This window comes from Arachis duranensis, chromosome 6 (genome assembly GCF_000817695.3).
Source record: "Arachis duranensis cultivar V14167 chromosome 6, aradu.V14167.gnm2.J7QH, whole genome shotgun sequence".
NCBI classification, from domain to species: Eukaryota; Viridiplantae; Streptophyta; class Magnoliopsida; order Fabales; family Fabaceae; genus Arachis; species Arachis duranensis.
Window position 1 is genome coordinate 96,077,029 of NC_029777.3, and position 26,894 is coordinate 96,103,922.

The following is a 26,894-nucleotide window of genomic DNA, read 5'->3' on the forward strand; positions in this document are numbered from 1 at the left end:
TAGAATTCTCATGATCTTATTTCATAAAAATAAATATGTAGATATTATGATGAAAAAGTTTAGAAATTAAGTAAATAAATCAAGTACTAGAAATATTTAAGTTAACATCTAAAAATATTTAAGACCTAAAAATATCTAAAAATTATAATAAACCAACTTGTGAGACCTACAAATAGGCCATCATGAAACTCATTGTAATCAACTAACAAACATATTAAATTTTACTATAGTTTTTGTAGTCTCTCCTTAACCCATCAATAATATAACTATCAAATTTCTCAAACCATTCATCCAACTCCTTCATTAAAACTATCCTTAGTATTCTTACTACACAATTCAAGTCCATTATATACTAAACTAACTTCAAACTATTTCATAAAACTAACAGTGGTATCAGAATTACGTTCAATCATCTATTGGGTGTAGAATCTTTCTTCTTAACCTATCAACTATACAAATCCACCACATTATAACTCACTCAAACAAATTTCTCTATAACCATAACTATCTCAACTATAAATATTTTCATGTCCATATTATCAGAAGACAATTATGATAATTGACATTCTCAAATGAAAACCTTTCTACAAGCTCAAAATTTGTGCGATGGTGTCTATGAAGAGTTCATCATGCCAAAGAATCAAGCAATACTTTTCATTGCATAAAAGAAGAAATTGATAGAAGAGCAACAAAAAAAATATATTGCTCTATGCTTCCTCCAACAAGTTGTAACAAAGACAATTTTTTCAAGGATAAGAGGAATATTGTCAACTAAAGAAGTATGGAAAAATTTGGAACAAGAGTTCAGAGGCGACACAAAGATACGCACAATCCTCCTGCAATCTCTAAGGAGGCAATAGCAAATATGAAAAGTAAAAGATTCTGAAAAAAAGTTACTATACAAGATTAATGAGTTTAGTAAATAAAATAAAAGCTTATGGGGAGGACTATTTACCCGATAAAAAGATAGTAAAAAAATACTTATTAGTTTGCCTTCCAAATTTGATCCTAAAGTGTCTACAAATGAAGAAACTAAGAATTTATCAATGTTACACTAATAGAGTTAATAAGCTCATTGCATGCTTTTAAACAAAGATTGACAAGTCTAGATGATGAAGATTTAGTAGAAAATGCATTTCGGTCTAAGCTCAATATAATATCTCATAATCTAAATAAAAGAGGAGGAAAAAAACAAGAAAATTCTAGAAGTTCAGACACTTCTAGAAAAAAAATAAAACTGAATATAGAATAAAATATTTTTCATGTGGCATATGCAAAAAGACTAACCACTTAGAAAAAGATTATTGGCATCATGGAAAAGCACAGTGCTGCAATTTTGAACATATGGAAAAAGACTGTAGGATGAAGATCAATAATCGTGCAAACTTCTCTGAAAAAAAGTAGGGAGAAGAGTGCCTCTTCTATGCATCATCACAAAAAGAGTGCAAGAAGAAAAATGACATATAATATCTCAATAGTAGTTGTAGTAATCACATGATAGGTGATCAAAACCTATTTTATGACATCAATAAATCTGTTCGATCTGGCATCAGACTTGGAGACAGAACGATCGTACAGGTGAAGAATAAAGATACAATCATTGTCCACACCAAGATAGGAACTAAGAATATCCATGATGTTTTGTTAGTTCCTAAACTAGCTCAAAATCCACTTAGTATTAGCTAAATGATGGAAAAAGACTACGTATTATACTTTGAAGAAGACCCATGCACCATAACTAAAAAAAAAACTAGAAGGCTTCTAGTAATGGTCAAAATGAAGAATAGGAGCTTTCTACTAAAACGGAGTTATATCATAAAAATTACATTAAAGACACAAGAAGATAATTCATGGCTGTGGTATCAAAGATTTGGCCATTTTCACTTTCATAGATTAAAGCCGCTACATCAAAAGCAACTAATGAGAGATCTACCAAGTATCACAGAAATTAATCAATCTTACAAAAGATGCTTACTTGGCAAGCAACATTGTCAACTATTTTTTTCTAGAAGAGCTTGGCGAGTCAAAAAGATGCTTGAATTAGTTCACACTAACGTTTGTGGTCTGATGAAGACTCCATCACTCAATAACAAGTACTTCATTCTCTTCATCGATGATTATAGTAGAATGACATGGATATATTTTCTACGTAAAAGATCAGAGCTTTTTGGCATCCTCAAGAATTTCAAGCAACATGTGGAGAAATAAAGTAGTTGTAGCATTAAGGTACTTTGTAGCAACAGAGGAACTGAATACATTTCCAAAAAATTTAATAAATTCTGCAAAGAATAGGGTGTCAACTATCAACTCATAGTGGGATATGCTCCTAACTAAAATGGAGTATTTGAGAAGAAAAATGGAATTGTGATAGAGATGGCACGTTCAATCCTCAAGGAGAAAAATCTACCAAACAACTTCTGGGCAGAAGCTGTTTACACAACAGTATACCTACTAAATTGTTGTCCTACTAAGGCAGTAGAAAATAAAACTTCAATTGAAGTATAGAGTGGATGAAAATCTTTCGCAAAGTATCTAAGAGTGTTTGGATGTATATACTATGCCCACATTCCCACACAAGAAAGAAGCAAGCCCGATGAGAAGATAGAAAAAGGAATCTTCCTTGGGTATAGTACACAATCAAAAAGATATCATATGTATAACTTGCAAATGAAGAAACTCATAATCAGTTGAGACGTGGAGTTCGAAAAAAATACTTCATGGAATTGGGAAGATGAAAAAGTCAAGAAAGGAAGCATTGAAGTATCACAACAATCACCTATAAGACTAGAAGAACAAGAACATGAAGAAGTAAACACAACTACTCCAACAATAGAAACAACCACTAATTCTCTTCCAAGAAAAACTAAGCCTCCACAAGATGTATATGAAATATGTGATATTGTCAAGATCGAGCCTACAAGCTTTGAAGCAGCAGAAAAGCAAGAAGAATGGAGGAATGTTATGGAAGAAGAAATCAAGATGATCGGGGAACTGGTAGTTCGCCCTTCAAATAAAGATATAATTGGAGTCAAATGGGTATACAAGACTAAGCTCAATCTCGATGGATCTATTTAGAAGCATAACAAGCTCGTAGCTAAAGGATATGCACAATTTTTTGGGATAGATTATATAGAGACATTTGCACCCTAGCTCGCCTAAATATAATAAGGACACTCATTACACTAGCTGCACAAAAGCAATGGAAGATCTATCAACTGGATGTGAAATCTATCTTTCTAAATGGAGAACTGGTGGAAGAAGTATATGTTGATCAACCACAAGGGTTCATTGTAGAAGGACATGAAGACAATGTGCTAAGACTAAAGAAAGCGGTCTATAGACTAAAGCAAGCTCCGCGAGTATGGTGCAATCGATTTGACAAATATTTCATTGATCATAAATTCAGGAGGTGTAAAAGTGAGCCTACACTCTACATCAAGAACAACGTAATTCAAACACTATGATAGTTTCCTTGTACATGAACGATCTTATCTACACAGGAAACAATGAGATCATGATTAAAGAATTCAAAGAAGAAATCAAGTAGACATTTGAGATGACTGACTTAGGATTGATGTACTATTTTCTTGGCATTGATTTTTTTATCTCGTAAAAAAAATATACTCAAAATTTGCTACAAAGGTTCAAGATGAATAATTTCAAAGCAGTATCTATTCCTCTAGTCCATAATGAGAAATCCCACAAAAAAGATAGATTTGGAGAGGCAGATGCTTCACAATACAGAAGTCTCATTGAAAGTCTCTTTTATCTAACTACTACAAGACCCATCATCGTGTATGCAACAAGTCTACTATCAAGATTCATGCAAAAGCCAAGTCAGAAGCATTATGAGGATGGAAGAAGAATCTTAAGATATCTACAACGCACAAAGGATTATAGCATTCACTATACTGAAGATCTAAAACTACTTGGATATACCGATAGTGATTGGGCAGGATCAATTGACAACATGAAAAGCACTTATAGATATGCATTTACACTAGGATCAAGAGTATTATCTTAGACATAAAAAAACTATAGCTTATTCATCTACTGAAATTGAGTATGTTGCAGTCGCAAATGCTACTAGTCAAGCAATATGAATAAGGAAAATATTCGAAGACATAGGAGAGCAACAAGAAGAATCAACATCTATGTTGTACGACAACAAGTTAGCAATGGCAAACAATCCAGTCCATCATAGTAGAACCAAGCATATAGCTATCAAGTATTATTTTCTACGAGAAGCCATATTGGAGAAGAAGATAAAGATCGAGTATTGCAACACAGAAGAGCAACTGGATGATATCTTTACCAAGGCACTACCAAGATCAAAGTTTGAACTATTTCGAGAGATGTTTGGAGTCACACAAATGTGCATCAAGGAGGAGTATTGATTATGCTACACATTTGTGAAATTTTCTAGAATTTTCATGATCTTTTTTCATAAAAAAAATATGTAGATATTATGATAGAAAAGTCTAGAAGTTAAGTAAATAAATCAAGTACTAGAAATATCTAAGATTAGTATCTAGAAATATCTAGGTTAATATCTAAAAATATCTAAGACCTAGAAATATCTAGAAATTATAATGAACCAACTTGTGAGGCCTATAAATAAGCCATCATGGAGCTCATTGTAATAAACTAATAAACCTATCAAATTCCACTAGTCTTTGTACTTTCTCCTTAATCCATCAATAATATAACTGTCAAATTTCTCAAACCATTCATTCAAATCACTCCTTCATTAAAACTATCCTTAGTATTCTTACTACACAATTCAAGTCCATCATATACGAAACAAACTTCAAACTATTTCATAAAGCTAATAAGGATAATGGCTATGGCTCCTCCTTCTCCTTGGAGAGATGATGATCAGATCATGTGGGGTCTGTCGAACAATGGGTCTTTTAACCTGAAATCAGCATATAATGCCTTATGAGAAGACTTCTCCCTTCCTAACCCTCTATTCAACCCTTTTGAAGATGGAGAGGGCCAAAAAGAGTGTGATACTTCCTATGGCTTGTGACAAATGATGCTATTTTAACAAATATTAATAGAAGAAGAAGACATATGACTATGGACTCTACTTGTCCGAGATGTAATGTTGAAGACAAAACCACTCTGCATGTGCTTCCAGACTGTTTTTTTGCTAAAGGGATCTGGGAATGTCTCATCTCACACGAGCACAGGAATATTTCTTTACCCTTAATCTTCATGCTTGGTTGTCTTTTAATTTATCCAATAATTGTACAATTTGGGAGAGGATTTTTGGTATTGTTGTTCTGTCCCTTTGGTACGCAAGAAATATGTTAATTTTTTTATGGGAAATACACCTTGCATGATGTGGTTATTCACTCCATCCAGGCTCGATCGAAGGAGATAGAAAGCACCTCGTTTAAGTTGCTCAAGCCCAGGAGCTCAAAAACCAGTCAAAGTGTTTGATTGGTTGGGAACTGCCTCAAGAAATGTTCATTAATATTAACATTGATGGGTCCTTTTATACTCACAACAATATGACTTTTGGTGGTATTTATAGAGATTCCTTAGAAAGATTCGTGAAAGAATTCTCCTGCAACTTGAGAAGTTGTTCTATAATGCATGCAGAATTATGGGCAATGATAAAAGGGTTACAATTGGTTGTGGCAAATAAGTTAAATCACATTATTATAGAATCAAAAATCTCAAATGGCTATCAACATGATTAAGAATTGGCGCTCTTCAAATTATTCATGCTCTCCCCTCATCCAGGATATCCTTGTTCTGTCTCATCGCATTCAGGAGATTATTTGGCATCACAACCTTCGGAAAGCAAATTTGGTGACAGATTGTCTGGCTAAGCAGGATCAGGTTCTGCTTATGGAAATTCATATATATGATACCCGTCCTCCTGCTATAGTTTATTCTCTAATTTCAGATTGCATTGGTGTTTTTAGGACAAAGGATTCTATCTAAGTCCCCTTTTAGAGTTAATCCCCAAAATGGTCCATGAGATTGGCATCGTGCACTAAAATCATCTCTGAGATTCTAATTGCACCAATTATGTCTCTGAGATTGACAAAAGTGCACCACGTTAGTCCCTGACTCATTTTCCATTAGCGACGTGATGACATGGCTTGACGACGTGGGCTGTTAGTGACATGTGTTACTCTATGGTCTGGCCACTGTAATAGTAGGATAATGTGTTGACCAGTGACACGTGGCATGCTGATGTGTCTGTTTGTGCCACGTGTCACAATGCTATTTGACCATATGTTCGTTTGTGCCACGTGTCGCAACAGTATTCATCCACATGTTATCCGCTATGTCATCACTGTAGATGCACCAAATTAGTCCCTCACTTTGTATTAAGTGACTCATTTTAGTCCCTGAAATTAAATGTCATGCATCAAATTAGTCCCTTCACTAGTTTTTTCTCATTTTTTAAAAATCTAAAATTTTAAGTATCTTGGATGCACTAATTTCAATTCTATCTTTTCATATATCATTTAAATACAAGTGCTTTTACAAAAAATTTTAATATTTTAGTTTTAATTATATAACTTTTTTATAATAATTTAATATTAGTAAATTTTTAATATATAAGAATGTTATTATAAAAAAAATTTATATGATTGATTAGACACATTTTTTAATTAAAAAACGTGTTTTTAACAAGCAATCAAGAATTAAAATACACTTTTTTTGTTCTTATGGAATATACTTCGTTGTGTGTAAATGGGTTAGACTAAAGGCACTTCAAGCACCCTCATTACCATCTCCGACCTCTTCAGTCTATACGAAAGAGGTCGGAGATGGTAGTGGAGATGCTTAAAATATCTTCATGTCAACTCCAAGACGACGGTTAGGGGTACTAGCAAGAAAAAAATATTTTATAAAAACACTTGTATTTAAATAACATGTGAAAAAATTGAATTGAAATTAATGCATTCAAAGATATTGAAAATTTTGAATTTATAGAAAAAAATGAGAAAAAACTAGTGAAGGGACTAGTTTGGTGTACGACATTCAATTTCAGAGACTAAAATGAGTCACTTAATGTAAAGTGAGGGAATAATTTGGTGCATCTACAATGATGACATACCGGATGACTCGTGGACGAATATTGTTGCGATACGTGGCACAAGTGGACACGTGGCCAATTAGCATTGTGACACGTTGCGCAACTGTCCACATCAGCATGCCACATGTCACCGTTTAATAGATCATCATGTCATTACACATAGTCAAATCATAGAGTGACACGTGTTCAACCAATTTATTCCAAAATCAAATTTTATGAAATATATGAATATAATAATCCAAATTATTACTAATTTTCTTACGTAACAAAATCAAATGCTTATATAGCACAAAAGTAATAAAACAATAGGTTACAATATATAACAATCACATAATATTGTGTGACCTCCTTTGTAATACATATATTTGCATATGAAAAATGCAATTTTTTTTTGTTTAATCCAAAATTGAATCTATGACAAATTCAAATAATAAAGAAGACACAAAAAATTCTCAATGACTCAATTATGCATGGCTCTGATACCACTTGTTGAAAATTTTTTGTTTCTTCAATTTTAAGACCATCCATGTTAAATCATTAAGAAATATAGCTGAGAGCGCAGAAGCATACCTCAATTCATGGGCATAATTGAGAGAGTTTGGTTTTTTGATATCCCTCAACCAAAGCTTTCTGTATCCTGATAAGATTGAATCGCAACTCCTCTGATGGAAAAAAAGTGGAAGCAGCTTTGATATGTTCGGGACCAAAATCCTAAAGTCACTATTTATATTTGAGTGTGGCACCTAATAAACCCTAAAACTCAAATAAAATAGTATCCCTGGTTTTATTCTCATTTAATTCTAAATCAAAAATAATAATTACTTATTTAATTCAATATTTATAACAATAAATGAGATCACCATTATATAAGTCATTTAATATGAAATAGTATAATTTGATATTATAATTATATATATCTCAATTTATTTATTCAGTAAATTCATTCAACATACATGGCTTTAATTGAACGATCATTGTCATTGCTGCGGTCATAAAATGGTCTCTTAGTCAGATGGATGTGAAGAATGCATTTCTTAATGGGGATTTGAAAAAGAAGGTGTATATGAAACCACGTTCGGGATATCCTTGTTCTTATAACAAAGTCTGTCTCCTTCATAAGGCACTTTATGGTCTTAAGCAAGCTCCTCGTGAATGGTTTGAAAAGTTCAGCACCACTATATGCAATCTCTGTTTTACTTGCAGCCCTCATAAGAATTCTCTCTTTATCCGTAAAAGTGAATGTGGAGTTGTTCTTCTACTTTTGTATGTTGATGACATGATCATTACTGGAGATGATATTGATGGTATCTCTGTTCTTAAAGCATCCTTTCACTACACGTTTGAGATGAAAGATCTTGATTCTCTCAATTATTTTCTTGGCCTGAAAGTCATAACCTCAGATAACAGCATCTATCTCTTTCAAGCTAAGTATACTTCTAATCCTTTTTCTCAAGTCGGAACAACAAATAGTCGCACAGAGTCTACTACTCTTGAGCCTAATGTTCGGTTTAGTCCTATGGATGGCACTATTTTAGATAATCCTACTATTTATCGACAATTAGTTGGAGGTCTCATCTACTTGACTGTCACATGACCAGACATCGCCTATCCAGTTCATGTTCTTAGCTAGTTCTTGTCAGCTCCTCATACTACTCACTATGCTGTAGTTCTTCGCATTCTTTGCTACATCAAATGTACTTTGTTTCATAGTCTTCGTTTTTCTTCCTATTCATCTTTAACCCTTCAAGCGTACTCAAATGCTGATTGGGCTGGTCATCCCACTGATCATCATTCTACCATTGGTTATTATTTATTTCTTGGTGACTCTCTTATTTCCTAGCAAGCCAAGAAGCAAACGTTTACTGCTCGATCAAGTACCGAAGCTGAATACCGTGATCTCACTGACACCACTGTTGAGGTTGTCTCAATTCGTTAGCTTCTTGAAGACTTGGGTGCCATTCAGTCATCCCCAATTGATGTTTATTGTGACAATCGCCGTGCTATTCAAATTGCCAATAATGATGTTTTTCATGAACACACCAAACACATTGAGATTAATTGTCATTTTGTCCAACGTCTCTTTATTGATGTTGTTCATCTCGTAGTTGTTGCGACTCTAAATTAGACTGCTGATATCTTCAAAAAGGTTCACCATCCTACTCATTTTCGAACTCTAGTGTCCAAACTCAAGATGATATCCTTAACTCCACTTGAATTTGAGGAGAAATGTTAGAGTATAATTAGAGTTAATTAGATTATTTAGCATCAATCATATTTATTTAGCATATTTATATATTTATTATAGGTTATTATACTTTTATTATTTTAATTCTTCTAACAAACATCTACATAAACCCTTATATACTGTATCATCAAAACATACTTGATAAGTCACATTACTTTTCTTTAGTTTGCTTTCCATTTTCTAACACATACAATACTAATTTAAAATTTTTTTATTAGGGATTCACTACGAGGTAGGGAAAAAAGTTAGCGTAAAAAAAAAAAAAACAATAATAAGTTAATAACCAAGTTCCCAATAAAATACTAGATAGTAGATAGAGTAGAAATGCAGTAAGTGCTTCAAATTGTACAAAAATTTATCCGAGTGTTAGCTAAATTGACTAAATAATACATCTTGTGGATTGTGTCATTGTGGACAATACCAAAACCAAAAAGGCATGTGTCATGTGAAAGCCACACTTGAATCAAACATGTCTCAGCAAGTCTTCTGGATCTACCTTGGCTTGAACACAGGGGAGACCTTCCTCTGAACAAACTCTTCAATCACCTCAGGTGACAAAATTGACGTCTCGCTCTCATAATCGCCATTTTCCATCTGCTGGTGTAACTGGCAGAACAGAAAAAGAACATGCATATATGAGTTTTATTTTCTGCTACTTTTAAGTAACATACTTAACCTTTTTACAGAGGGATATCTTGTGAATAAGCCAAGCCAACTTGAAATAGTCTAATGTTACATAAATAATATTTATATTAACACAGACATCATACTCTGACAGTTCACCAAGAACCACAATCAAATGAATCATGTAATTTGGAAGAAGTGACCCGATAACGCATATACAATAAAATTAAATATGAGCATATAGCGCATAAATATTCAATTGGACTTGTCCTATTACAAATCAGGTTTGACATTCAAGTATTATTCTAGATCATCCCAAGAAGTCAGCATAATAAACCATTATGTGTGACAAGATGATGCAATATAACTGGTATATAGGTGCTGCTAACAATTTACATCATAAAAATTACCGTAGTAAGATTCAGAGTTGATGTATCCAATGATAACCACTTATATACTTTTGTAATCACTTATCACCATTCACCAGCATGATTCAACATAAATTCTCTACTTTAGAATCAGTGTTTTACCTTCTCAAGGATAGCCGATTGATCGTCCAAGTGAAATTTCCGCATGTACTTCAGCATCTCTAGTTGCTGTATGAATTTGTTCCGGTATTTTAGAAGTGTACACAGTAAACAGATTCTAAAATTGTGGGAATTAAATATATTTTACCAGTTCCTGAAGCTTTTGTTGATTTTTCAGTTTTTCTGCAAATTCTTCTTCTCCAAGCTCTGCTTCATCACAGGCCATCTCTTCTCTACCATATCATTTTCATATCGAAGTGAAAGGCCATTTTGCAAAAATTAACTACTTACTGATCTATCTATGGCAGCCATAAGAGTGACATATGTGAAGCCTACCAGATAGCCTCTCTTGTAAAGGAGAACAGAAACACTGAAACTACTAAAGCAAGCAGATGATAATCATGACTAACTGAATCCAGTTTTCACACTGTCAAAAACTCCCCACTTAATAAATCGCTGGTAATCTAGCATAAATGTTTTCCAATTTTTCCGAAGTTATTACAACTCAGAGCTAGACAAGAAAGAGACATGGAATGGCCATGCTCTATCTATGAACCACACACATTATTTAAGCAGGTGTCCACATATGCAGTCCTGACTCCCACAGAAAAATATACCATAAACATCATCTTTTATAATATCGGGGGAAAATGGATGTTATAAACATCAAAGGATTCTCAAGAAAAAATTAGGTGAAGTTTACGCAAATGTCCATGGTAACATAGAACTCTGTAGTTTGTACATAATTTGTTCTAATAATCAAAGAAACAGCTCTACATGTAGAAGGAGAAAGGGTACTTACTTTGCAAGGAACTTATAAAATTGAATTACCAAATCCCGATCATTCTCATACACAGTAGTAATTTGTCCAAGGCATGCAATACCAAAGCTTGGATCTGTCATAAAAATAATATCATGTTAGGTACTAGATTCGAAATGGGCCTTAAATACTCAACACTAATATCATTCTTCCATGGCTGGTTCCTAGTGAGTGTTATCAATACTCAACACTAATATTTCTAGATTATATCTGTGGTTTCTTAGCAAATACAACAATTCTGATTAATACTTGTAAAATACACAAATTGCTGTTGCTTGATTGAGTCCCATGTATGAACATTTCCTTTTGACAACACAATTTCAGCATAAATTACCATCAAGTTTGGCTAAGAAAATAAAAGAAATATCTAGGTTTCTCCACATTCTTACATATCAGAGGAAAAGACATGTAGGGTGGCTTTTTTGCAAATAATTTTAATAAATAATAACGAAAAAAAGAAACAGATGAATACGGGATGATTTGTTAGGCAGACAAGCATCTAGTATTAGCGGCAAAGATGTGTAGGATAGCTGGTGTTGCTGCAGTTTGCACTAAGCTGAATTTACTTAAATTATTATATAATGATGTCACTGATTAACATGAAAAATAAGGCACCAATATTCAGTAACAAACATACTCTATCAGAAATTCAGAATACATCAAAAAACCTACCAATACCCATCTCCAAAAATATCTCTTCCTGTATTGCGGTAGTCATAGCAACAGCTTCCTGATAATCAATCATAGTAAAAGAAATTTAAGAATCCCACAATTCACAAAATGCCAGCTAAAAACAAACAAACATACTAGTACTTGTGGTTTATTTGACACAATCATACAAACATGAGTCCTCAAAATAGAAAATCAGCACAAGCACAGACAGATTATATAGTTATTTTGTTTAGTTGTACTCTTAACAATTTCAGCTACAAGAAAATCAACCAATAAGCCTTGTTAAGATGCTTAAAAGATAAAAAGGGAAGTTCAATTCTGTCCATAAATTTTCTTCTTCAGAACCCATTATCAATATAACTCCAAATATAGCAAAAGAATCAGATTGCCCAATTTAAACCAAGCAAAAGACCATAAATTTGTCTATCATTTCTCCCAAAATGAAGCCGAAGAAATTCACCTGCTTATCATTATGTACGGCATCTGCAATTCTTTTCTTCACGTCTGCAAAGCACAAACAAGACCAAATTGCAAAGAAATCAAAACTCAAGGCGCTACGGAATCCAATTAATGAACTTGAAACAACAAAAACCTGGAAGATAAGAACAGAAGTAAATACCAGGTTGAGAAGTAAGGAAATTGAATCGATCAAAAACTTGCAAGAGCTGTTCTCTGGACATCATCCCAGTGCTCTGTAGCTCAGCGGCCATTGAAGACGCTCACAACCACAGACACCTCTCTTGCTAAGAAATAGGAATGGGGGCCACAATGTTTACACCCGAAAACATTAGCACTATTTATTTATTTATTTATTTATTCCCTTGTATTTCATTATATCGTACTGTCTCTAAATAATAACAGTCGCATTTCATTAATTTGCCTCGAACATCAACATTCAAATAAAAGAGACTTCATTTCAAAAACTGAACGAAATCCCATTAAGGAGAAAAAAGAACCATAGTCTTTCCAATAATCAACAGTGATAATATTTTTCGAGAAATTAAGCTAAAAAATAATGATATTATTAGAATACGAATAAAATGCGGTAAACTAAATTTATACTTTATCATTTCGCCAGCCATAATATTACAGACAAAACAATTAAAAAAAAAAGGAACCTATGGCTAAAGGAGTTAAAGCACATAAACCTAATCTAAAAGCGGGAACGGGAATACAATATATCAGACATATTAAATAACAGAGTAAAGGAAAATTAGAGCATATATAAAGTGATCCAGGTGTTATTTAAAAGTCCTCATCCATCTTGAACACGTGGACACCACCGTGACCGTTCAAGCTTGACATAACCGAAGCCTTCTGGTACTCCCCAACACGCTTTTCAAAGAAGTTGGTCTTCCCCTGAAGCGAAATAAGCTCCATCCAATCAAAAGGGTTCTGAACATTGTACACCTTCTTGCACCCAAGCGCCACCAGCAACCGATCTGCAACGAACTCAATATACTGACTCATCAGGTCTCCGTTCATTCCTACCAACGCGCAAGGAAGCGCGTCGCACACAAACTCCCTCTCTATATCCACGGCGTCCTTCACGATCCCCTTCACACGCTCCTCAGGGAGCTTCTTCCTCAGAAGAGAGTACAGCAAGCACGCGAAATCGCAGTGGAGGCCTTCATCTCGCGAGATCAACTCGTTCGAGAAGGTTAAACCTGGCATTAACCCACGCTTTTTCAGCCAAAATATCGAGCAGAAGCTCCCGGAGAAGAAGATCCCTTCGACGCAGGCGAACGCGACGATGCGTTCCGCGAACGATTCTGAGCCATCGATCCATCGTAGGGCCCACTCAGCTTTCTTCTTTACACAAGGAACGGTCTCAATTGCGTGGAAGAGACGATTCTTCTCTGATGAGTCTTTGATGTAAGTTTCGAGAAGGAGGCTGTACATCTCTGAGTGGATGTTCTCGATTGCGATCTGGAAGCCGTAGAAGGCGCGTGCCTCGGCGACCTGAACCTCCTTCATGAACCTTCCGGCAAGATTCTCCAGGACGATGCCGTCGGATGCGGCGAAGAAGGCAAGGACGTGAGTGATAAAGTGGCGCTCGCCGTCGGTGAGAGATTCCCAGTGGCGGATGTCGCCGGAAAGGTCAACTTCCTCCGCTGTCCAGAACGATGCCTCCGCTTTCTTGTACATTTCCCATATCTCAGGGTATTGGATTGGGAACATGCAGAATCTGTCAGGGTTTGGAGCAAGGAGTGGCTCTTCTGGAATTGCAGGCATGATTGGAAATGGAGATAGGGATGAAGAGAATATAGTTCTATTTATGGTGTGTTGGTGAATGGTGACGGAATATGGTGGATGAGGGGGTTTAAATAAATATTGGGCGATGAAGGGTTTGGGATATTTTTTTCCATTTTTTGGAAGGAAGATTTTGAATTGGATGAAAATAGGAGCGGGGATTTTAAAATTTTTAGAGTGGTGTGCTTGGGAAGCTTGCGGGAGAAGACTAATTAGTGGGGCAATTAGGGGAATTCATGTGTTGATTTTTCCGTTCCGTTGCAAAATTACCGTTGGGGGTAGTGTGTGTAGAGAGTTACGCCGTTTGTGTGTATGAATAAAGGGGTAATGTTGTCTTTGGGCAGCGTGAATTTTGAATTGGAATTTTGGTCGGAAATTCGAGTTGGCGCCATTCAGAGGGTTTGAAATTAAACACAATAAAAATAAAAATGAAAATAAATGACAAAAATTCAAGAAAAGAGTGCGGCGTACGCTTCATTCCCCCTCCCACCTATTTTCTATTATCCCGCCAAAATTTCCATTCCACTTCACTCATCTACCATCGCACATTCGCACCAAAGCCTCACCTCAATTCTCTTTGCAAGAAAATCAAAGAAGCAGTACAAAAACAAACCTTCCAATTTCCAATTTCTTTCTCAATCTCCAAACTCATTAACCATCTTAAATTTGAAAATATGGAAGAGAAACAACATTCCACCGCATGCAATCTTCTTTACCTCATCACCTATTTCACCCTCCTCCTCCTCTCCGCTGCCGCAACCACCGCCACCGACATCAACGTCCTCCGATGCCTCATCCTCCTCCAAAGGCTCCCAATCGAAAACATCTCGTCTCTCCCACCAAACTTCATCTTTCCCACCCTCAACAGAACCCCCCCTCTCGATGTAAATGGATTTATCGAAAGAAACTACTATGTGTCCGAAACCTCCCTCTTCCCCACCACATCCTTGCCCTACTTCGCCATCGACAATAGCTTCTTCAACATATCCCCAGTCCCAGAAATATCCCTCCTCGAACCCGTCCGCACTTATGCTGATCCGTTTGCCCGCCGTAGCTCGCGTCTTAAAAGATTATGGCTGCTCCTGTATGGCCACGTTTCTTGATGCTCAGCTGTCTAAAGAGTACCGTAACGGCACCAATTTCACGATCTTTGCGCCGTTAGACGTGGCGTTTCCCGAAGCCGTCAAGAGGAACATCAGCGATTACTCCTCGATCTTCCGCAAGCACGTCGTGCCGAGGCTGCTTACGTGGCGCGACCTGATTAGTCTCCCGGACAACACTCTACTGCCGACGTTATTCTCCAACGATTTTTCAATCAGAGTGACGATTTCATGGATGGTGCGGTATGTCAATGGCGTTTTGGTCGTCGTTCCGGACATGCATCGTAGCGATTTCGTCGTCGTTCATGGAATCCGTAGATTGCTTGATAACACCATAGTGTAACGATGTCGCAGATGCTAAGCGCTATCTGAAGCTGTTTCTGAATGACGCATTTTTTAGAAGTAGCGGAATGCCGGAAACAACGTTTCTTTTCTTTTTACACAATTCTTGATCCTAATTTTTAGGGTTAGGATCTGTATATGCAATTGATCGAGAATACTTGAATCCGTTATAGGTTTTTACTGGATTTGTATATGCAATGTGCTGTTTTCTGTAAAAAGCAATATGGATCTGTTTTCAATTTGAATATTTTGAGATATTGCAATCTGTTATCTTTAGCATTTCAAACTTGCATATCTGAAATATGCACATGGATCAGTCACTGATCTATAGCAGTATACAAATGATTTTTGATTAAGCACAACAATTTGCATGCATTTCTTAGGGATCCGTATAGCATGGTCTGTTTGTTCTTCTAAGTTCTGATCCTAATCTCTTAAAGAAGTACTCTTAAGGCTTTGATAGTTCAAACTCTTAATAGGGCATTTACCATAGCATACCATTGATTGATAAGGTTAGTAACTGAATAACTAGAACCAACATATATAGTTTCAAGGGAGCCACTCTCATAAGTCATAAAGACGTAGTCTTTTTTTTTTAAATGTTTTTTAATAATTAAAATTTAACATATATAATCGATTAAATTGTGTTATTTTTATCAAAATTAGGCCAGATAAATTAATTTAACCAAGAATGGTGAATCGAATTTTGAATCGATCTAAATTAATATTACTTTTTTATAAAAAATGACTATAATATTCATATTATAGAAAATGACTAAAATACTCTTATTATATATTAATTTTGACAATCCTAAGTTCTAACCCTTTTCTTCTCTGTCGTCATAGGGTTAGAATTTAGAGTTTTCAATATACATATAATAGAGGTATTTTAGTTAAACTGATTTATTCGGTCTAATTTTCATTTAAAAAAATACAGTTTAATTGATTATATATGTTAAATTTTAAATTTTAAAAAACATCTTTAAAAAAAGACGTTTTTCACATCTTTATTTAAGTGGCTCCTTAGTTTCAAAGCTTTGACTTAAGTAGTTTCTGAACCACTTAAAAAATATGTGTTCTATGCAAAGTTCTAAAAACTGGTTTAAACTGGTCGAAGGGGCCAATCAACCAGGAACCAGTGGCTGCAATGGCTCGGACAACAAGGAAAATTGCCTTCTCTAAAAATCAATATCAAACTGTTAAATCGGCTGAAAAATAGTCGGTCTAACCAAATTGAAATCCGACCAATTTTCCAAAAACTACCTCAACTACACCGTTTTGCAAATTTTTAAAACAAAACACTAAGTCCTAATTTAGATTTTCTCTCAGCTCTCTCCCTCTTCATGGTGTCTCAAAATGCAGGTACACAACAGAGAAGGAACATATATCTCGTTGTCGTTCCTCAACGCCCAGCCAACATTGCATTGTGCATAAATCGAGAGTACTGTACCCGAAATACAGCCATAAACAATTTTCAGTTACTGTACTTGGGATATGTCCATAAATAGTATGGAGACATTATACCCGGGATACGTGTTTAAATAAATTGGGATCTCTTTATTCTAGATATATAACGAAAAATGCTTATATAAATAACTTCTTAGATCAATCATTTATCACACTACATCTATCTTAATTCTATTTTTTATTCATCTTCTTGTTCCCCAAAAAAATGGCTAGTAATTAATTTTTTTTGTAGTAGTTTATCTTAAAAGAAAATTCTACTCTCCTCTCTGAGAGATGCTAAAATAACACTCTCCTCCCTTCTATTTATAAAATATACATTCTCCTCATTTATAACTTAAAAAAAAAGAAGTAATGACCAAATCAATAACTAAAAGATTCAAACGCTGACGTTTTGGTACCTCACTATTGTTATTAACAAAATAGTTCTTAAAAGATTTTATAATTTGACAAGCGTGCCCCCGAACTCGCCGAAACAAATTTTTGGTAAGCACAATACTGATGTGGCCACCGTATTTTGGTGACATGGCAAACCACCCCAAAGTTCTCTCCCCAACACACACTCCCTCCCCTTCCCTCTCCCCCCTGTCACAGCCTCCATCCCCAACGCACACTTCTCCCCCATTGTAGTCCCCGTCGTATCACAACCCCCTCCCCAACGTACACTTTCCCTTTTTCCCTCAACACCACCATTCACAGCAACAACAACCTCCACCACGCTCCCTCTCCAACGCACACTACCCCTCCCTCCCTCAACCCCACCACTCGCAGTAACAATAGCCTTAATATCAACAGCAACAATAATCTCCACCACTCCCCCTTTCCCAACGCACACTCCACTCTCCCTCTCTCAACACTACCATTCACAGCAACAACAACCTCAACATCAACAGAGTTGCCCCAAATCATGAATTGTTCTAAAATTTTAGGTTAAATTATCATTCAAAAAAATTAATAACAATAAAACTTAGAGAAAACAAACAATTCATATACAATAATCAAAATAAAATAAAATAAAATAAAATAAAACTTAATACAACACCATCAAAAGCAAGAATAGAAGAAGAACACCAGACACAGAGGGGACACGACACGATGGAGGCAAGATGGAACCCAGACAGAGGAGGCATGGCAGCGACTAGGAGCTAGCAGCAAGCAGATACAAGCAGTGAAGGCAACAGCGGTGAAGGCGCACAGACAACCAATGCCACGAAGGAGATAGACGACACTGGCGGTCGCAGAAGACCCGACGACGAGATGACGACAGTGCGGTGTCGATGACACTGGCTCTGTAAGACTGAAAAGGTTGAACTCCACTGCTATTTTAGAGAAGAGTGAGTTAAGAGTGTGAGACACTGTGTTGGGAAGGGGATTAGAATTCAAAGGGGCAAGGGAAGGGGATTGGGGTTCAGAAAGGGGGATTTTGGATTGAGTGGGGAAAAGTGCATTGGGGATGGGGGATTAGGGTTAGGGAGGGGGAGGGAAGGATTAGGGTTGGGGAGGGGGAAGAGTGCATTCAGGAAGGGGAGAAGAAAGGAGAAGGAGAAGTGCGTTGGAAAGGAAGAAAGGAAGAAGTAGGGTTGGGAGGGGGGAGGGAGGGGGTTTGCCATGTCATCAAAATGTAGTTGCCATGTCAGCACTGTGTTTGTCGGAGATGTGCTCCGGCGAACTCGTGGATACGCTTGTCAAATTTTAAAATCTTTTAAGGACCATTTTGTCAATAACAATAGTGAGGTACCAAAATGTCAGCATTTGAATCTTTTGAGTACTGATTTGGTCATTACCTCAAAAAAAAATTCCTCTTTAATTTATTTTAAATATTTTGTGTTAACTGACGTTTATTTTATCCATTTTTCAAAAAAAATAAATTATTTTTTACAAAAATATCCGTTAGCAAAAATTTTATTTTTTTGTCATTAAATTTTGCATACCAAAATACTATTTGATAAATTTATTTTTTATTGATTAAATTCTATTTTTACTATTTTTTTAAATTTAATAATTAAATTATTTTTTAATATATCCTTCAATAATTTTTTAATTATTAAATTGTGATTTTACCAAAATTTTCGTTAACAATTATTTTCTTATTTTACTATTAATTTTTCGATATCACAAACCAACCAAATTTTTGTTAATAAATTTTTTTATAGATTAAAAAATTATTAATGGTTATCTAGAAAAAAATAATTTATTAAAAAGTATTATAGTAAGCAAAATTTAATGACAAAATAATAAAATTTTTACTAAAGAGTATTTTTGTAAAAATCAATTTATTTTTTTTGAAAAATGAATAAAGTTAACATTAGTTAACACAAAAAATTTAAAATGGATTAAAGATAAAGTTTTTTAAAAATTACAAGGGAGATAAATGTACATTTTACAAATAGAGAAGAATAGAGTGTTATTTTAGCACCTCTCAAAAGATGGAAGTGAGACTTTCTCTAGTTTTTTTTACTTGTATTGTTATAAACGGATAATTTATAATTTTATATAATTAATTTGAAATTACCCCATTTAGTTTTGTTTTCCAAATCTTCTTCTTCACTTGCATCTTTACTCACAATTATTGACATGTGATGGAACTATAAACGAAGTAATGTCTATATTAGTCACTAAAATTATTTGGATGAATTAAGTGATCTTAATGGGATCATCAGAAACGATGATGAGGGAGTAATTTTTTAGTATAATTCACATGTGATGTTGTGTATTTTTTTATTGATTCTCTAGCTAGATGCACTTAAGAATGTCATCTTAAGCAACACAAGGGCAATCAATTTAAAAGAAGTTGGTCGAGCAGCATATAGATTCCTATCAGTGCTGCCTAGTCGAGGTTTTATTAATAGGACATTTTGGGTTGAAGCCAATAAGCACGTCAGTATAATGTTTCATGTGCATGGTATACTAATGCCACAACATGTGATGGAGTTGTATGTTGAAGTCTGTGACGTGTTTAGTGGGTTTGGGCCGTCTTCTTCAATACCCCATGTAGTCGCAGTCTTGACGAGGCCGATTCACTTCGCCAATCTGCGGGATAGTGTTGACGTAGAATTGAGCGAGTTTGATTCAGATTATGTTACCGACACCGGATTGTCCAACGAAAGTGAGTCCTCTGGGGAGAATGTACCAGATACTCCAATCGGTAGAGGTATTCGCTTTCTTCTTCCTCCCATGTTGCCCATTTCATAATTATTAGAAGTTCCAAGCCATTATCAAACTCTTAATTTGGATGCGATATAACTAAATGACCCTTTCAATTTTGGCAACAATGAAGACTACAATATGGATAGAGGTGTAGAATTTTGAGTGGGCCACATATTTAGGAGTAAAGATGATGTTCTCTTGGCAGTAAAAAATTACATCATTTGAAGAAATGCCGAGTACAGGGTCGTGGAGTCGAATAGGCTGAAATACCATTGTTGATGGAAGCAATTTTTCATTGGGTGTCCATGGAGTCTGTGTGTAGCACTTCGACAGAATCTGAACTACTAGTAAATATTGTATTTAACACGTTATAGAATTAAATTAATATTAATTAAGATATGTCTTAGATGTTGAAATTTATAAGTTCTGTTGTAGGGAGGTGCGGAGATTTAGGGGTCACATGCCTGTTGGCGCCAACCATGTCTCAAGATCATGCTCAATAGGATATCAGTCTAATTTGCATTATTATCCTACCAATTATACATGCTGATCCATCTGTATCCATCCCAGTATTGCAAAGTGCAATGAAACAAAGTTATCATTTTGCCATCATATTGAAAGGTGTGGATGGCAAAGCAGAAGAGATCGCTCAGATTTATGGCGATTTGAAAGAGTCGTACAAGATTCTCATTCAGTTACAAGCTTTGTCCCACTGCCTTCCTGGTACCACACATGATTGTGTTGCAGTTTCGCACTACAATAAAAACATAATTGACGGAGATTTTAGCCAGCTTGATAAGGTGTTTCGAGCCTTCCCCTGTGTATCGAAGCGTTTAAGCATTGGAAGCCGTTTGTTTTGGTCGATGGGACACACTTGTATAACAAATACGGGAGTGTGCTGCTAATTGTTATTGCCAAGGATGGAAATAACAACATTCTGCCCATCACCTTTGCACTGGTGAAATCTGAGTCTATCAAGTCATGGTCATTTTTTCTTACGAGCCTAAGGTAGCACGTCACCCCGCAACACGACATACTTCTCATATACGATAGATCTCAAGCCATTTGCAGTGCTTTTAATGCAAACAATAGTTGTTGGCATACCACATATCATACCAGCATGGTATTGCTCAGGCCACCACACATCGTCACTCTGAGTCATCCTGAACAAGAATTTATCCACATTGACCAGGTCTTCTGGCCGATGCTGCTGACCACCGAGTTATCTCTTTACCCTGTCCACATGATGGAACTCCACAAAGTGAAAGCACACTAACAGCACCACAACTCTCCGTGAATCTGTCCAGTGCTCCTAATATAGTCAGGAGCCATCTGCTGTAGCTGGGGATCATCGTATGGTCTCCACCGGAACTAGAAACACACATAATACTCTATTTATCACTAGAAGAGTAATTTGTATATAACATAGGAAGATTCCACACATCATATCTCATCAAATCTGAGAGCATTCAACCTGCGTCGCAATCTAAGACCTTTGGCATGATGGTGGTCTCGAGTTTGTTGTTCAAGTTCCACCAACCTAATAATTGAGAAATTGCAGTTAGTTCTTAATATAGCACATTCTTAATATTACAACAAAAATATTAAATAATTACCTCGAAGCAAGAGGAGATCAGAAAATATCGTATACGGTAGTACAAAAAGCTAGATCCACGACATGACTAATGGCATGCACCCGACAATTTCCGTCATATCACATCGGGCAGTGCTGCACAATGAATGATAGGTGTGCATTAGTAACGCAAAGCCTCATGACAACCTTCTGCAACTATCAAAGTCCTCTAGAAGCGATAGTCATCTGAGGGGGGACAAGGTTGGCTGACTTGTCCGTAAACAAATATCCCCCGATCAACATAAGTAAGTAACATCTGGCATACTGGCAGAGAGTAGCTACATCAGCTCCTGGTGTAATGTGGGCAACCCTGTTCCTGAGTCAAGTTATTTTCAGTCCGAAAATTTTGCTTCTTGTCCTCAAATCGGGATGGAGACCTAGCACCAAGCAAATCCTCAACCCACTACAATGTGGGGGTGGCTATGGAACTATTGAAAATCTCTAGTGCAACCACCTATTGGATCACCATTTGTGTGCAATCCAAGATGGTATGTCACATCCTGGAGTGTGATAGTGACATCGTCACAAAAGGTGAAAAGTATGGGTATCTAGTTTCCACCGTTCCACAAATGCAGAGAGTAAGATATTATCGAAGATGAAATTTTTTAGCTCCACTGCATGTCTGAACCCAGCCTACCTAATATAAGTTAGTAGCACGTCAGGCAGCGGGAGCCCCAAAGTCATATGACGAGCCAAGAGCGACTGAGGTGACTGTATAACTTCCATTCATTAGTCTTTTGAAACTTATGTGACAATTGCCAAAAGCACACCACGGTCATACATACCCCCACTGAAGTACTACACAGCACTGAGGTAAGCTGGCATTTTATAGGTGGGGTCTAGATATCTTCGAACCCTTTCCAAAGGCACCAGGTTAAGTAAAATTTATTTTAGTATCAATAGATTACTTTTCCAAGTGGATTGAAGCACAACCACTGGCACACATAATAGTAGAAAAGATACAATCATTCTTATGGAAACAAATCATATGCAGATACGGTATACCTGGTGAGATAATTTCTGATAATGGTAGACAATTCATTGACCATAAATCTCGCCTCCTTTTTACAGAATTTTTATATTAAACACCATTTTAGTTCAGTCGAACATCCCCAAATTAATGGACAGGCGGAGTCAACCAACCGAGTCATACCACAAGCTATTAAAAGAAGGCTCAGTGACACAAAGGGGCAATGGGCCGACCTTATTTCCAAAATATTGTGGAGCTATAATACCACAGTCCAATCAACAATGGGAGAGACAACCTTCAAACTAGTACACAGGGCAGATCCAATGATACCTGTAGAGATCGTCCATCTAACATTAAGGACTGAGCTATACAACGACTACAACAGCGTAACCACCAGAACAGCAGAGTTAGACCTCGCCAAGGAAGATAGAGAAGTTGCCACCCTAAGGCAAAGGGCAATACAATGATTGATTGAACAAAAACATAACAAAAGAGTGCTGCCCCCGAGCTTTTCAATTAGGCGATCTCATCCTCCGACGAACAGAAGAGGAACGGAGACCACAGGCAATGGTAAGCTAGCCACGACATGGGAAAGGCCCTACCACATTACTACAATGCTCGGAATGGGGGCTTATTCGTTACAAACACTAAAGGAGATCTAGTTTCAGGAATGTGGAATGTTTCATCACTAAAGCTGTATCAAACTTGAGTCCAAACGGCGAGTGAAGGTACTCTTTTTTCCACTCATAAGATTTTTTTTTCATATTGTTTTTTACTCTGAGTGGGTTTTGATGAGGTCGGACGCCCAACCAACTTTATATACCTTTCAATCATGTACACAAAGCAATTTAACAATTCAACCACCCTTGAATGTTTCCAAAATACAACTATGAAATTATTGTCAAAACATTAAAGTTGTTAACAAAACAGCCAAAGGAACTAACCGAGTTTCATACTCGGATACTATCAACATATAAACAAACCGATATTTAAATCGGCAACCACAAGTCCAAGCAAATTCAAAATAAATAATGTCTATCAAAACTAACCACAAGCTATTACAAATGCCAAGCTTAATCTTCTTTATCACCAATGCTTGAGCTTCCATCTTCTTCAACTATGGCATCGTCATCAACCAGCTTCCCATTTGATACAATTTTAGTCACATCCACTTTTTCGACGTCCGTCTCAGGAAAACAACTTTGACTTGTGTCACTGCCCAATCAAACCCTTGGGCAAACGCTTCATACACCTCGGTCTCCAAATCCTTCACTCGAGGAGCAAGTCGTTTTCCCTCAACTTGCCATTCCTTTAGCTCAATTTCAATGGATTCTTTTTTCCCTTTCGTGCTACTTAGCACAACTTCTTTCAACTTCAGCGACAAAGACAAGTCATTTACTGCCTTCTCCTTCTCTTCCATAGCCTTAGTCAATCCCTCAATAGAAATAGCATTTGATTCTTCCTTTTCAAAAGGCAGTTCTTATGTCCGACCAACCAACACAAGACGAGCACCAATAATCTATAAAGAAAACACTACTAAGAAAAAAAAAAGAAAAAGTAACTAAAAAAAGCAAGTATAAAATACCTACAAGTAACGAGCAACACCTATATGTCTGACTTCGTTAATCATCTTCACATCCACCGAAAATTGACCAAATTGATCGGATAGAGCAAAGAAAGGAAACAGATTAGACCAAAAAGACCTTATGCTATCATCCTCATCATATTCATGCAGCCTCTTTTGTGATCTACAAGGACTCTCCACTAACTCCAAGTTTACATCATCACTTTCTTTAAGTTTAATGACCTTGGCCACTTTCTCCTTTACCAAGGCCTCACCCTTCTTTCGTTTACTTTTACGGTTTAACTCGGATTGTGCAACTTCTGCGCTAGTTTCCTTTCCGACATTGGTTGTTAATCCTTCAATTTTCTTACTCTAGCTGAAAAACACCTTCAAACCAACCGTCGTAATGGTCGACGCCTTTTCCCCTGTCACAAACACAATAAGATATTACCATCATTTAACAAACAACAGCCCACATTAATTACATCTTTAAATAGTTATGGTTACCTATATACTCCAACACAGAGTGTCTATCAGTATCCCACTTTAATAACTCAGAAACAAGCAACATATCATAAGAACTCATCTCAGATACCAAAAACTCCATCACTAAATTATCATCAACACACCTATCTTCAACATCTAAAATTTGAACATGTTTAGGAGACCAAGATAATGGAAACCTTTCTTCCAAGAATTCTTTCAAATAAAACTAATACTCCTCAGGCACACTCCTAATTTTAACAAGCATCACTTTAAAGTCCTTGAAGGAGGAGTTGTGTAACCCAAAAATACTCCTACCTGGATAGTTACTCAAGTTAACCCATAACCCTCTCCTAATCTGTTTGGCTTGAAACAAAAAAAACCCTTAAAGACGGGGGATGTTCTAACAGTTCCATCAAATTTTCAAAAGATCTAACAAAATCTCACGAGTTGGGATGTAACTGTGTCAGAGCACAATTAAGTCAAGACAACACCCCCCATTGAAAATCTATAGAGGGAAGTTTCATGCCCAATTCAGTAAGCAGGCAACTATATAGGTAAACATAAGGCCAACCATCCAACCTTTCACATACACGATCACTATCCTGGCATGGTAGAACTTCAATTCTTATATTACTTCCCTCCCTGACCAACACACCTAAACCTAATTAATTTACAGACTCAACATCATTAAAACAAGAAACCCGACCCCTAACGTCCTCGTCAACCCAACTGTAAGGGACATTTCCTTCTACTTTCACTTCAGCTTTACCCATTCCCATCTCAAATACACCAAGATAGAACCCATAAGTGTAGAAAAAAATAAACAAACTGTTTTTACTCATTTGTAGAAAATGGAGGGATACACACTTCTTCACTTGACTAAGCACTTTTGTACGTTAACTTGGGAAAAAGAAAAAGTTATTGAGACATCACTAAATCACTTAATCGATTATGTGTTCCCATATATATTAACATTCAACCTCAGCCTTTAATAAGACACATCCATTAAATCATCATGGGAAGGTGGAATGAGCAAAGTTCAGAGAGAGAGAGAGAGAGAGAGACCGGTGAAGTTTGGGGACTTGCACCAATACCACCCAAAATGGCCCTAGGCACGCCAAGTTTGGGAGCTATTATACGTCCATCATACTTCGACCAACCATGAAAAAAACTCGGTCACAAAAATACTAAAAAGCACGTTCATTAGATCACTTCAAAAGGTTGCGTGTCCCCATATATATTAACATTTAATTTCAGCCATTAATTTACCAACGAGTAAAGAGGTTCATCGACATTACTCCCCTGACTCTTTATCTCATCACCCCCTTGTTATCCTAAGAACCACTTATTTCACTCGCTCCCTTTATCGTTCAACGAAGGCAGCTCGTTGCTCTGAGGAGCCACTATATCTCGGCGTGACCATCACGGACGGAACACTTACAAACACGTAAAATCATCTATTTCTATAATAAAAGACGCAATTTTTGCTATCTTAATTAAGAAAATGCTAGTTCATTATTCTATTTATTGAGTTACTATCGAAAAGAAATCGAGAAATTACTATAATACTGAAAACTCAATTTCAAAAAATGACAATATTACAATTAGAATATCAACTTATCAAGTAACAAATCTATACACGTGGTGAATGGAACCACTGCGCGAATTTAGTTGAGTAAGCTAAGCAGCACGCATCAATCTGGTAAATGTTACAATACTCCTCTATTGTTTGGAGTTTTGAAACTCTTTTATGTTATTAATAGGGATAAGTACTTTTTTCATCCCCAAGGTCTGGGGTCGAAATCAAAATCGTCCCCGATCTTTTTTTTATTAAAATCATCCTCAATGTTTAAAAACGCTTTAAAATCATCCTTTCCCGAATTTTTAGACCAAAATACCCTCATCATCATCATTCTCCTAGAAGAAAAAGAAAAAGAATAAGAAGAATCAGAAGGCAGAAAGCAAAAGCAGGGGCGGCTGC

At 36.2% G+C, this 26,894-nt stretch overlaps 3 protein-coding genes across 3 annotated transcripts; 1 reads left to right on the forward strand and 2 right to left on the reverse strand.

Annotated features, from left to right (window-relative positions):
* Positions 1 to 9,587: 9,587 nt before the first annotated feature.
* Positions 9,588 to 12,768, reverse strand: LOC107494803 (uncharacterized). Its single transcript, XM_016115841.3, has 7 exons — positions 12,574 to 12,768; positions 12,415 to 12,458; positions 11,955 to 12,012; positions 11,265 to 11,358; positions 10,611 to 10,695; positions 10,466 to 10,531; positions 9,588 to 9,917 (listed from the first exon to the last, which is right to left on the reverse strand). Exons 1-7 carry the CDS (start codon positions 12,662 to 12,664, stop codon positions 9,804 to 9,806), a joined length of 552 nt encoding a protein of 183 aa, XP_015971327.1. The 5' UTR covers positions 12,665 to 12,768; the 3' UTR covers positions 9,588 to 9,803.
* Positions 12,769 to 12,954: 186 nt separating this feature from the next.
* On the reverse strand, positions 12,955 to 14,312 carry LOC107494798 (ribonucleoside-diphosphate reductase small chain). The gene has a single exon (XM_016115836.3). It carries the CDS (start codon positions 14,187 to 14,189, stop codon positions 13,200 to 13,202), a length of 990 nt encoding a protein of 329 aa, XP_015971322.1. The 5' UTR covers positions 14,190 to 14,312; the 3' UTR covers positions 12,955 to 13,199.
* Positions 14,313 to 15,095: 783 nt separating this feature from the next.
* On the forward strand, positions 15,096 to 15,650 carry LOC107494733 (putative fasciclin-like arabinogalactan protein 20). The gene has a single exon (XM_016115769.1). The coding sequence runs from the start codon at positions 15,096 to 15,098 to the stop codon at positions 15,648 to 15,650; it is 555 nt and encodes a 184-aa protein (XP_015971255.1).
* The last annotated feature ends 11,244 nt before the right edge of the window (positions 15,651 to 26,894 follow it).

Coding starts and splice junctions, on each gene's coding strand:
- LOC107494803 (XM_016115841.3), bottom strand. CDS start 12,664: ATGGCCGCTGAGCTACAGAGCACTGGGATGATGTCCAGAGAACAGCTC. Junction 10,532..10,610: donor AACAAAAGCTTCAGGAACTG/GTAAAATATATT, acceptor AAATTCATACAG/CAACTAGAGATGCTGAAGTA. Junction 9,918..10,465: donor AATCGGCTATCCTTGAGAAG/GTAAAACACTGA, acceptor CTGTTCTGCCAG/TTACACCAGCAGATGGAAAA.
- LOC107494798 (XM_016115836.3), bottom strand. CDS start 14,189: ATGCCTGCAATTCCAGAAGAGCCACTCCTTGCTCCAAACCCTGACAGA.
- LOC107494733 (XM_016115769.1), top strand. CDS start 15,096: ATGGATTTATCGAAAGAAACTACTATGTGTCCGAAACCTCCCTCTTCC.